The sequence below is a fragment of the Pristis pectinata genome, chromosome 3 (genome assembly GCF_009764475.1).
Source record: "Pristis pectinata isolate sPriPec2 chromosome 3, sPriPec2.1.pri, whole genome shotgun sequence".
Taxonomy (NCBI): Eukaryota; Metazoa; Chordata; class Chondrichthyes; order Rhinopristiformes; family Pristidae; genus Pristis; species Pristis pectinata.
The window spans coordinates 101,788,834-101,802,920 of NC_067407.1; the positions used below are offsets into that span (position 1 = coordinate 101,788,834).

A 14,087-nucleotide genomic window follows, 5' to 3' on the forward strand; every position below is an offset into this window, starting at 1 on the left:
GCCCTTCTGATAAGGATTAAGACCTAAAATTTTTTCCGTAGTTTCAATTTTGTAAGGTGTCGGAAAAGAGGGTATAGTAGTTTTAAAAAAATTTCTAATCTGCAAATATCGAAAAAAGTGTGATCTAGGCAAATTATACTTATTAGACAATTGTTCAAAAGATGAAAAACAATTATCAATGAATAGATCCTGAAAACATACTATTCCCTTCCTTTTCCATATGGAAAAAGCTGAGTCAGCTCTAGATGGATGAAAGAAAAAATTACATTGAATGGGACTTGACAAATTAAATTTATTCAATCCAAAAAATTTACGAAATTGAAACCATATTCATATTGTATGTTTAACAGTTGGGTTAGTCGTATGTTTACTTAACTTGGTAAGTGCAAAAGGGATTGAAGCACCTAAAATAGAAGCTAATGAAAAGTCAAGAACTGATTGGTGCTCAAGGCATACCCATTTGGGGCATTGAATTACATCAGAATCTTGTATCCAAAAAATTAAATATCTAATATTAATTGCCCAATAGTATAATCTAAAGTTAGGCAAGGCCAAACCACCATCCTTTTTTAATTTTTGTAAATATTTCTTACTTAACCTTGGGTTTTTATTCTGCCAAATATATGAAAGAATTTTAGAATCTATAGTGTCAAAAAAAGATTTCGGGACAAAAGTTGGAATCACTTGAAATAAATATAAAAATTTTGGTAAAATATTCATCTTAATCGCATTAATTCGGCCTACCAATGATTAAGACAGTGGAGACCACTTAGTAAATAATTGTTTAACATGGTCAATTAAAGGCAATAGATTAGCTTTAAATAAGTCCTTATGTTTCTTGGTAATTTTAACACCTAAATACATAAAATAGTCAGTTACCAATCTAAAAGGTAATTGGCTATAAATTGGGGTTTACATATTCAACGAAAAAAGTTCGCTCTTATTGAGATTTAATCTATAGCTAGAAAAAACACTAAACTGATCTAGTAGTGATAGTACCGTGGGGATAGATTCGTCCGGATTAGAAATATAAAGTAACAGGTCATCGGCGTAGAGAGATATCTTATGAATCATCTGTCCGCGAGTAATGCCACATACATTTGAAGAGTCCCAAAGTGCAATAGCCAAGGGTTCTAAAGCAATATCAAATAATAAAGGGCTTAACGGGCAACCTTGTCTAGTACCTCGAAAAAGCCTAAACAAAGATCAGATGAACGTTATTAGCAAATTTGAAACTCCTGTAAAGATCAGTTTCCCGTTTATTGTGTAATATTCATTATCCATTCATATTCATGGATATTTTTTCCTAATTTATATAAATGACCAAAACATTTTATGTCATTTAGAGATTAATTAAGATCAATCTGTATATTTCAGACTTCATTTTCAACTGCCACTAAAAAGTCTTATATATCATAAAAAAAACTCTCAAGATTAATTTTCAAGACTGAACTCAAATTTAGAAAAATTTGTTGTCCTTGTGACAACATAATGGAAATTTGTTTTCCACTTGGTCGCTCTCCATTTTGAATCCAGTCACGGTATGGAGTTTCAAACCAACTACAGTAATTAAAAAAAAACATGTTTATGTCAATGTTAGCCTCAGGTACTGCTAATTGGCTGTATCCAGTTCAAGCATGATTAGAAGGTAGGGTCTTAAGTGGACCAGTTCAGGAGGCAGATGGTGGAAAGAGAAAGGAGATGGAAGGAGGGGAGAGTATGGTTAGGAAGAAAAAGGAAAGTTGAAACAGTGAATGCAGAAATTAGTGGCAGCTGACCAAACCTTCAACCTACCCAGTCTTGAATTGCTGAGACACAAAGTTGAGAAGAAGATAGCATTCCATCAATCAGACTGACACTACCTCCAATTTAGATACTGAAACCATAATGTTGAGGCAGGATCTGTACATGGTGAGTCACCAGGTATAAGTAGCTTGCCACCAAGCAGAGGCAAGAACAGTCTAAGTGCCAGCTTTATCAGAAATTGCACACAATTTCTTCCCTGGAGGACTTGGATGAAACAATTTGTTGAACAATGCTACTGCGGGTAAATGCGATTAGTGTAGATGGGCAAAAAGGTTGGCATAGATGTGGTGGGCTGAAGGGCCTGTTTCTATGACACTGTGACTCTATGATAAAAAGGCTACAGAGTATACATAACATGATACAGAGGCCATTGATAGGCCTGCTTAAAAGTCGATATAAGCACGGAGGAGTTTAACTGCTACCTTGCACAAAATTTAACATTAAGCTCTAGGCCCTTCATTTCCATCTTGGAAAGAGATAGCTTTGTTAACTTGAAAATCTAATTGTTATGCTGCACCTAATGTCTGAGGTCTTGGCTTCCAATCCAGGATGGGGATAAAAATGTGACATTTCAAAGCTGCAATGAAGTTCTGACTTCTATCTTGAAAGTTCAGCTTATTGCCATGCAAAATCAAAGGGTGAATACCATATTAAAAGAGTTTTGAATAGTTGCAGCATTCTAGACGTTGTCCCAGAACATCAGGAATTTCAGAGGCACCACCCCGAAGGAATAGTAGTGGATCCTTGGAATGAATATCAAGATTTTTAGATGTTATGGGATATAAGAAATATATCCAGCTTTTTGACTTGAAGAAGTTAGATATTTTTTACCCCTTGAGAGGAAGGTGTATGCAGCTAGCTTTTTAAAAAATCACAAATTTGTAATGCTTTTTTTCTGAATGGCTTGGTATGCTGGCTTTAGAAATTGCCTTTGCCTCATAAGTTTCAGGGATTCTGAAATTCATATGAAACCCCTTTTTCCCTTACCTCCCAGAGAGAGAGAGAGAACTAAAATGCCGCAAATGCTGAAAATCTGAAATTAAACCAAAAATTCTGCAAATACTCAGCAGGTCTTAGAGAGAGACTTTCAGATCGATGATCTTTTTTCATTATGTCCAGTAATCTTATTAAGCATTTTACTGAAGAATAGTAATTGTTTTTCTGTATTTACAAAATGGTTTTGAACCCCTCAAGTGCTGTCGTCAAATGCATACATTAATGGTAGCACTTTTTGGTTTGATATGATTTTTCACATCAATGATTAGATTCTTCTGAATTTGCTCTTTTGATTGCCTTGAATGGGCATCTTTTTGAGGGGCAGACCTGCAGCACTAAATTGTAAAAAGTGCTGAGGAAGGTACTATCAAGTAATTTGTGGTCAACTCTTGCTGCAACAGATTGCTTATTTTTCCCTTTTTAGCTGCAGACATACACAACCAAAGAAAAACTGGGGAAGAGAAAGTTGTACATGTGAAAGTTATCTTCAGATGAAAATTATGGAAATACTCTTTCTCTTGAATATTAGTCCATCAACAGAATTCAATTCTTAACAATAATACATTTTGGTCTCAAATCATTCCTTACTTTATGGATCCACTGACACAGAATATAACAACAATAACCTTAATGGTGCTCTCCGTTAATAATGTGTAAAGCATCCAGCAACTGAACACAAAAAAGACATCCTGTGATCTATGAATTTCCCTAAGTCACTGTTCATCTTGCATTTTTCTACAATTACATGTATGAAAACAAGACTATAACCTCCTATAATTCATAAGAATTGCTGGATTTACCCCATTTAACTTGGAACCAGTATTTATATAATAGGTGCACTTAATAATGTAATCATTGTTAAAGTAATAATTTTCTGTTTTTATTTCAGACTTCCAGCATCTGCAGTTTTTTTCCTTTGATTTTTAATTAGTTGTTATAGTAAAGCCAGTTAATATCTATGTCCAAAAAGGAACTATTGAAGCTGCATGTTATAAATTCAAATGTAAAAAAAAATTTCTTTAAGTAATCATCTATATACTACATTTTTCTTTCATTTTCTTCTTAGTCCAGCCATTTCTTCTATTTTTGTATTGATTTGATTCTATTTTCAGTTCCTTTGTCAGTTCTCAAGTCCAAATGGTTAATTTGATGAATAATGGGTCCTTAGTGCACAGGATCAAGCTCCCAATGCCGATGCCATTTGCACTTCAGTAACTCAAAAGGGCAATTCTTTTGAGCCTATACAAGAAACAATCATCAGTGCATGCTACAAAAGCCCCACTCCGGCAACATTTGGACTGTTTTTGTAATTTAATGGTGATTAGACTATTTAAGATAACAGTTAATTGACCTTTCTTTGATAGGTGGAGCATTCTACACTGGGTTCCCAAAGTGCATCCTTGATGACTCAGAATTCTCAGCTTCAGAATCAACAGTTGTCTTTGGAGAATGAGAATGAATTACTGATGAAAGAAAAGGACGAATTGAAATCATTGTATGATTCACTCGTCAAAGATCATGAAAAGCTAGCAAAGTTACATGAGCATCAGGCAACAGAATATGAGAGTCTCATTAATAAACATGGAAGTCTGAAATTTGCTCATAAAAATTTAGAAGTTGAACACAAAGATCTTGAGGACAGGTATTTTTGAAGTTTTTACTTAGACATTAAGTACTTAAGGAAGTGTCACCTTGTGCACATCAGAAAGGTGATTATTTGTAATATTGACCCCTGAAGGCAATGGCTTTCAAAATGTGGTGGGGTAAGGGCTAACCCTTGAGTGTGTTGTGGAATGTTAAAGAATGAGTTGCTCTCTCTACTCCTTTAACTAAGTACTAGTCTGCAGACTGGAAATATTATTACTATTATTATTGGGTTGCATGGGTTAACAACTTGGTTAAAGTGGGTTACCTGAAGAAAGTTTGAAAGCCACTGCATCAAGGGATTTGCATTATCATGCTGACATTTTGATAAATTACCTATCAGCTATTTCACTGCATTTCTTCTGAATCCCAGTGTCAGCTCTTTACCTTGTATTCCCAGCAGCTCCTTTCATTGTTTTTTTAAGATGTCTAGATTAATTTATTTTCTGTTGCTAATTGTCAACCTAATTTGGATATTGCAGGTTTTACAGGTCAAACTTGTGAAGAAAGTTTTGTTTCAAAGTCGATGATTGTCATACAGCACTGAGATTGGGCCACGAAGTCCAAGCCATCACGCACTAATCCTACTTTATTTCCCCACATTCTCTTCAACCCCCCTTGCCCAGGTTCTGCCATTCAGCCATGCACTGAGGGCAATTTTGACCTACCAACCAGCATGTCTTTATGATGTGAGAGGAAACCACAAAATTGAGGGCAATTTTGACCTACCGACCATCACATCTTTATGATGTGAGATGAAACCAGGGCACCCAAAGAAGCCCACAAAGTCACTCAGGCAGTACTGGAAGTCAGGATTGACCCCAGGTCACTAGGTCTGTGTGGCAATTACCTTTTGAAAAGCTTTGATTATACATGACTTTTTGAGTTTAATTTTATTATGTTACCATTTAAGATTATAGTCACACAAAGGACATTACCTGATGTGACTCAATGTTTTAAAATGATAGCAGATATTAGAAAAATAACATTCCCCTTCTATTGAATGCCCCTTTTTTTAAATGAAGTAGACTCCTGAACGATAAACTTTACCTGTATATGTCTTTTGTCTTCTTTGCTCTCCCTGTCACTTCCTCCTGTTCACACTGAAGCTCAGCCTAACTATTCCTGTCTTTCTTGCCTTCCCTTCTCCCCCGTTTCATTCTCTTCAGCTTTATTCCTTTGCTGTTTTATCTCTCCACTGTTCCTTCCCTACCATAATCCTGCATCTGCTCTCCTTACCCCTTCCTGTGTCAGCATGTTCAAGCAGTTTATGTTGCACTGAGATATTTCTATTTATTCTGGCATTTGCTGTCAGTTTCCATTCTAATATATGTTAATGCATGGAAGGATTTTTAAATACTTTCTAAACAAAAACATTCTTTAAGATCTCTTAAAATGCAAATGAAAATTCAAGACTTAGATTTTATGTTTTTTTCTTTTCCTGTTTTGATAAAAATTGATTCCAGTTAAATTATCTGTGCAGATACAATGAACTGCTGAAGCAGAAGGGCCAATTGGAAGAGCTGGAGACTGTTTTGAAAAAGGAGCAGGAGAAAATGCGCCATGATGCTGAGAAACATGAAACCATGATGCTTGAATACCATAAACTTTGTAACGAAAATGCTAGGTTTGTGGCATTGCTGGAAATGTAATGTGTTGATGTTTTCCTTGTGAATTCTCACTAATTGGCCATCTTACATTAAAATGATTTGAGATTTAGGTGCTGGAGAAGGATGATGCCATTCTGAGGGCTAATAACTACCTGGAAAAGCTGTACAGGCTGAGCAGCTTTCTTTGGAAACAGAGGCAATGGGATGACTTAATCAGGACCAATAAAATTATGGGGATTTGATGGTGTAGACAAAGTGAAGTGTATATGGGTATGTCCAAAATTGGGAGTGATGAATAAAAGTTAGTTATTACTTATACTAAGAAAGGATTCAGAAGAAACATGACTTCAAGAACGGCTATAATGTTGTACTTGCCATCATGTGTAGATAGGGTTGTGAAGTAGGCTTGGAGCATTAATATCCGCCCAGGCTAGTTGGCCTGAATGTCCTGTTTCTGCACTTTGCTCTATGTAATTCAGACTTAAGTATCATTGCTGTAATATTCACAATTTCTGTATTTGCTGCTTTCATTGGCAACTATTATTTAAATGTGTGTAAGTATTATTGCCAATTTACATTCTTTTTGCTTAGCAAGATGAGGGGCATTCACAATGTGTTTTATTTATGATCAAAGTAAAGTGTCCATATATGAAAATCACTAAAAGACAGGACGCAGATACATGAAGAACTTTAAGAAAAGACTAAGGGATATTGACTTTTATAATTGATATGAAAATGTGGAAGTGATGCTGTAGTTATATAGAGCTTTTCATAGGCATCATTGGCGCATTGTTTTCACTTTAAGGCAAGAATTAGTCATCTTTGCTGATTATGTAATTAAAAAATGCAGTCATTTAAATGGGTAAATTCTCCCTAAGTTGGTTAATTTCATTGATTTTAGGAATTTGAATGCTGGTACAAGGAAGTATTTAAATGATAAAGGGATTGATCAAGGAGATGCAGATAGACTATTTTCTATTGTAGGAGGAATAAGATTTTAAGCTAGAACCTGGCTATTAATTTGAGCAAACTGCATTTTTTTTTTGCTCACCAGTTCCCAACTCCTTAGTACAAAAGACTGTAGATGCCTAACAGATGTTAAAATAGGAATCAATATGCCCCAGTGTGAAGATTTTGAAAGAAAGTTGGGAGTTCTGGTATTCGGAGCAAGGTTATCTTGGACAAGATGCTTCTTGAAATTTCTTGTTGTAATCCATTTTATGCCTTGTGGAGCTGTCCTTCTACACACAAAAGAAATAACATGTTTTGTTTTCCTGTTTAAAGATTAAACCAAATAAACAGCCATCTGCTAAAGGAGAATGAAGGATTGCAATTGGACCACAAAAATCTTAAAAGCATCCTGAATGGTGGCAAGCTGGAGCATACACGATTGGAAGCAGACTTTGCAAAACTAAAGGAACAGTACCAACAGCTGGATATCAGTTCCACCAAACTAAACAACCAATGTGAGGTGGGTATAACTTCTGGTAAAAGTGCATAATAAACTGATGGTGATAGGAATTTAGACACAGTACCACTCTCCTATGTTCTCCAAGGTGTAAATGGAAAAACTATTAAGTATGTTGGCCCAGAAAGTGCTGTGATTATTATAAGAAATCTGATGGCAAGTTCTGAAGTGTACAAATTCACACTTAAACATAAAGATTAAGTCTTTCCCTGCATCATCAAAGCATGAGCTTTTGGCAACTTCTCCAGCATAATTTGTAGAAATTAGTTAGTTAATGGGAACAAGGCATTTGTAAGGTTTTTTTTGCTTTCAGAAAAATAGTTTGGAAATGTCATTACTTCTTTAATGGTGCACTCAGTCATAATTACAGCTTTCTAGCCCTAAAAAATGTGGATTGATACATAAATATTTCAAAATTCTGTAACTGTTTAAAATTTTAAGGTTTTTATTTGATCACAATACCTTAATTTCTACTTTAATCTTTTGTGTGGTTCAATTATTATCTTGTGCTTTGTAAAAATATTTTAAATTTTTAGAAATTGTTCTCTTCCTGCCTGGCTGTCAGCCAGTTTGATTACATCACTGTTGTAGGACATCAGAAGTCAAAAAATGCTGGAAATGGTCAGGAAGTGCCAGTGAAAAGAAAAACAGTTTTAATGTTTCAGGTTAAAGGTCTTTCATCAGATCTTCTGGAACAATGTAAAAACAAGTTAGTTAAAGTCACAGAGGAAGAAAGGGGGAGGGTGAATTGGAGAAAGGGGACATCTATGACAGGGTGAGGTGATAATTACCATGGATATAAATTGTAGAGGTCTTCCAATCAATGGGTTAATGTGGGCGATAGATGACTTACAGATGAAATGGCAAATACTGAGAGAGTTGTAGAACAGAGACTGAGAGGTGCAGGTACAATGTTCCTTGAAAGTGGTGACACAGATAGACAGGGTTGTGATGAAGATGTTTAGCACACTTGTCTTCGTCGGGCAGGATATTGTGTACAGGAGTTGGGGTATCATGTTACAACTGTACAAGACATTGGCAAGGCCACATTTGGAGTACTGTGTACAGTTCTGGTTGCCTGCTGTATGACGAATGTCCTTAAACTGGAAAAGGTGCAAAAAGATTTGCAAGCATGTTACTGGGACTGGAGGGTTCGAGTTATGAGAGGCTGGACAGGCTAGGACATTTATCTCAGAGCTTAGGAAGCTGGGGGGTGACTTTAGAGAGGTTCTTAAAATCATGAGTGTCATAGATAAGGTGAATAGCCACAGTCTTTGCCCCAGCGAGAATTTGCATAAAGTCAGACTCCTTAAGTCACATCTTCCATAGCCTGGAGAGCCCCCATACTGGATTAGAGCATCTCATATAATCTTTGTGGAAACTCAGTGGTGAACAGCGAATGCTACTACTTTGCTGCTGACTGTAAAATTGAAAACTGTACATCAAAAGGAGCAGTGGGGCCAACAGGGAACACTGGGGGCTACCATTGTGCATTTTCCCCTAATTTTGAATTATTCAACACTTCTTGCTTTCTGTTCTTCAGCCAATTTTGTAACTGCATAGCCATAGTAGCATCATTTTATGAAGACATACTATATACTCATTTTTCTAATTCTTTACCAAAACTATGGTACACCTAGTAATACTCTGATCACTGGTTCAAAAATAGTCTCCCACTAAAACATGTTCCCTGTGTCAATTACTGTATATTCTCTATAATTGAACACAACAGTGCTTACTCATTGTTCAGTACCCATTACACTGTTAATTTACCCATCGGTTTAAGGCTTATTGAAATTTCCTATTGTCATTAATATAAGTACTTACTGATTCATGCCATTTGCCTGCAAATTAAACTGTCTCCTTCCCACCATTATTTGCAGCTTGTCATATACTCCCAACAATGTATTTGCACATGTATTGTTATTTGTGTACATATGGCTCCATTCAAATAGATTCTATCTTTAAATGATAATAGTATCTTTGATTGCTAACATTCCCATTCTTTTTTTCTCCATCTTTCTTGAATATAGTGCAGCCTGGAATATATTCATTCATCCCCTTGTTTAAGGCATGTCTACATTATTGCAACCTTATTATTATTTGATTAGACCACTTGCAGCTCATCCATCTGAAATAAATTACCAAAGATATAAATGTATATGCACTTTAATACATCTCTGCCAACCTCGCTTTTCCCTTTGATTGATCTCCCTATTTTTGAGCTCTTTATTCTAGTGTAATTTGTGCTCCTTATCATGAAGCAGATTTCCTGAAGATGTACTGGCAGTTACATCCATAACTGCTAGCACTTCCTGCCTTTTCTGCTTCAAAGATCAGTACTCCAAATAAGATGCATGTCCAATCACCAAACTCTTCTTGGAAATCCTGTGCTGTGATACTGAACTATCCAGGGAAATCATTTTAATGTTAACAGGCTGCCTTTGCACTTTTCAAAACCCGCTCACTCGTGGTAATCCTGGAATCACCAGAGTAGGAATGGTGTGGAGCCTGGTAAAGGACTTTGTACCAGTTTCAGAGACTCTTTCTCCCTGGTGAAGTGCTTTGTTGGTTTCTTCCCATGAATCCCTTGTTCATCCGACAATTATTATTGCTCAGGAACTTTGTTATGTCTCTCAGGTGACCTTTCAGCTTGGTTCTGCTTCAAAGAGGAAGAAGATTTGAAGTTAAGCAGGAATGAGAGAGAATTTTCAATGAAAGAGTTAATAAAAAGATGCATTGACTAAGTTATAACAACAGAGTGACTTACAAGGATTTGTCATTACTATTCTGGCAAATGGAATTAACAATATAGGGCATGTTGATTAACAAAACAGCACATTGGCTGAGAGATGTCAGGATAACTGGTATATCTTGTACAGGTGACTTTCATTAACAAGGCAAGTGAAGTTAAGTAGTCTGCCTTTTCCAAGTTATCAACTTGCCCTATATTGTTAATTCCCTGTTTGCCAGAATAGTAATGACAAATCCTTGTTCTTTTTACAATACTTTTATTAATTCAGCAAAGAAAATACAGAGTACATGAATCAAAAAGGTAAAAGTACTACTAAGTACATTGTGTTAAATCGTACTTGAAATCACAATACTCTGTATGAATAATCACACATGATAATTAATTAATAATGAATAAATTGGAATAATTTTATTATTAAAAAAATCTAAACCCACTACCAAGACCGAAGCTGTTTAATAAAGAAAAAGAACAAGGAAAAAACCCTTGACACATGGCAATATCAGCCAACATCTGTATTTTAGCCACCAAATCAAAGGTTTTGAAAATAATTCAAAAAAGATCCCCACGGCGTTTGAAAGTCTAAGTTAGATTCAGAAATTGAACAGCAGATCTTCTCTAAATTTAGGTATGATGTAACATCCCGTAACCATTGAGCATGAGTAGGTGGAGTGATTTCCTTCCATATAAGCAACACAGCCCTCCTGGCTATAAGAGAAATAGAAGCCAGAATGTGTAGATCAGAAGCCTCCAAAGTTATATCTTTTTCTCCAACAATCATAAATAATGCAGTCAAAGGATTAAGTTTAAAATTTACTTTAAAGAGCACAGACAAAGTTTGAAACATCTCTGTCCAATATTTTTTAAGACTCTGACATGTCCAAAACCTGTGAATTAAAGAAGCCTCTCCATTATTGCATTTATCACAATAAGGAGATACATCCAAATAAAAACGGGATAGCTTGTCTTTAGACAAGTGAGCTCTATGGACCACTTTAAATTGAAGGAGAGAGTGACAAGCACATAATGATGAAGTATTGACCAATTTAAAAATTTCATTCCAAGTGTCCTCAGAAATTGAAATCTGCAAGTCTTGTTCCCAAGCATTTTTAATTTTATCTAAAGGAGCCTTACTCATTTCTAATAACCTGTCATAAATGTTAGATATTGAGCCATCATAAAAAGGCTTCAAATTAAAAATTACATCTAGTGAGTTCTTATCAGGACTCATAGGAAAAGAGTGTATTTGAGATCGGAGAAAGTTTCTAATTTGTAAATATTGGAAGAAATGAGTTTTGGGTAAGCTATATTTGGTTGACAATTGTTCAAACGAAGAAAGATTTTCTCCAACAAACAGATCCTGAAAACACATAATACCCGATTTGTCCCACTCTTTAAAAACTGCATCAGTCATAGAAGGTTTAAAAAAAACAATTAGAAAAAATGGGACTAGACAAAGAAAATTTCAATAAGCCAAAATATTTTCTAAATTGCAACCAAATCCTCAAAGCATGTTTAACTACTAGATTATCAGTTAGTTTGTTTAATGATAAAGGAATTGAAGAGCCAAGCAGAGAAATAATAGAAAATTTTTTAACAGGGTTAGCTTCCAAAGAAACCCATACTGGACAATCGTCATGATTAATGTAATGTAGCCAGTACAAAAGATTTTGTATATTGACTGTCCAGTAATAAAACCTAATATTAGGTAAGGCTATTGTAAGTCCTTGTAAGTCCTTCTGTTGTTATGACTTAGTAAATCCATCTTTTTATTAACTCTTTCATTGAAAATTCTCTCTTATTCCTGCTTAACTCCAAATCTCCTTCCTCTTTGATTGTTGGTGCCTGAAAATTATACATCAGTAAGAGCACAATTTTGTTTAAAACAGTTATTGTGTTTGAGTACAAACCGAGTAGTGCAGACTTAAGAAATTGATTAGATTACTTAAGGCCAAATTAGAACTAGTATGAGCCTGGGTAAATAATATTGGGCCAGATCATACTTGACTTGGCCTGGTGTCTCATTTGTACCACAAGGTGGAGCAATCCTTGAGCCAGGCTACGGATGTCAGAAAGTAGGGCTCTGTTCACAGATGGCCCTTATGTTTGCCTGATAGTTGATGCCATCACATAGCCTTTCCAAATCTACCTGATGATAATCAAATAATTTAATTAAAAATCTCTAAAAATTTATTTAACTGATGTAAATTAATTTAAAACATTATTAGCAATTAAAATAACTTGGGAAAGGCAGACTACTTAACTTCACTTGCCTCGTTAATGAAAGTCACCTGTATGAGAGATACCAGTTATCCTGGCATAAAGCTGAGGAGCCAAATAAGAGTTTGTTCTGAACGAAGGAACAATTTATCATGGTACACCCTGGACTCAGTGCAACAAGCCATCTGTTTGCGCAAGTGTGCCCCAATAACATTATTTAGTACCTACTGAACTGTAAGACAGCTTTAAAATTAATGCTAATAAAGGGTGTTGTGTTACAAATGATGCAAAACACATTTTGGATTCTAATGCAGATTAAATAAATTGGCAGCATGTCTGGTTTTGGATAGTAAAACTACAAATTTGTCTGGTGGTCTTCAAGCTGGGAAAAGAAAAACTGCATTCTTACATGAATTCTTAAGGCACATTAATGATAATGCAGTGTGATCCTGAGCTGCATTGTTATGATAAACTGTTTGGTTTTAACAGCTGATAAGCCTGAAGATAGACCCTCATTGCCTATCAAGGCCATTTCGGACAAACCTGCCACTTATTATATGAAAGATCCTGTTCTGGACAGAGCTTTGCTAATCAGCTTTTAGTTGGATTCCCAGGAGATTGAATCCTGATCCACACTTGTAGGAAGAGCATGGTTTAACTTGGACAGCTCATCTGTCATTTAGAGATCCTGTCCTTTTTCCTTCAATGTTACATTCCGGTTCCCCACCTCATCTCGTATTGAAATTCTCTTCCACAATGCTAATTGATTGCCACCTGAGGACATTAGCCCCATCTCTGTTGAAGTGCAGCCTGTACAGATGTGTTTGACCCCAAACCTGGTTCTAGTACCCAGAAATTTAAAGCCCTCCCTCCTCACTATTTCTCCAGTTAATAATCTGCCTTGCCCTACGGAACCTATACTAATGAATAAATGGTACTGGAATAATCCAGACACCATGTCCATAGGGTTGCAACTGTTTAACCTCCTTCAGAGAATCATACAACATTAAAAGTATGCGCTTTCAACCTACTTTGTCCATGCCAACTGTGAAGCCTTTCTACATTAATTCCATTTGCCCGCATTAGACCTATATCCCTCTGTGCCTTTCCTATCCATGTACCTATCCAAACACCCTTTAAATATTGTCCCAACCTCCACCACCTCCTCTGGCAACCCACTGGAATCTCCTCTAGATATTCACTACTCTCTCCATGAAAAACCTACTCCTCAAATCTTTTTATTTATTTCCTCTCACCTTTTGTACAGCTGCAATATGATATCCCAATTCTTATACTCAATGCCTTGGCCTATGAAGGCAAGCACACCAAATGCCTTTTTCATGACCCATCTACCTGTGTTGCTTCTTTCAGCGAGCTATGGACTTGCACCCCAAGAAATCACTGTACATCAATACTCCTAAGGTATCTGCTCTATATGTCCCACCAGAATTTGATTTCCTGATGGGAATTCCTTCACACTTGTCTGGACTAAGTTCCATGTGCCACTGCACCGCCCAACTTTCTAGCTGATTTATGTCCCACTGTATCTTAGACAACCTTGTTCACCATCTACAACTCCACCAATTTTTCT

General features: G+C 36.0%; 1 protein-coding gene across 7 annotated transcripts in view; it reads left to right on the forward strand.

The window, feature by feature from the left end:
- The window catches only part of LOC127568157 (girdin-like), a 138,196-nt gene that overhangs the window by 81,641 nt on the left and 42,468 nt on the right, over positions 1 to 14,087 (forward strand). For all 7 annotated transcript variants that reach the window (XM_052011575.1, XM_052011579.1, XM_052011576.1 and 4 more), the window contains exons 20-22: positions 4,167 to 4,444; positions 5,930 to 6,073; positions 7,341 to 7,527. In XM_052011575.1, the coding sequence (XP_051867535.1) occupies positions 4,167 to 4,444; positions 5,930 to 6,073; positions 7,341 to 7,527 (609 nt within the window). The remainder of the gene's footprint in view (positions 1 to 4,166; positions 4,445 to 5,929; positions 6,074 to 7,340; positions 7,528 to 14,087) is intronic.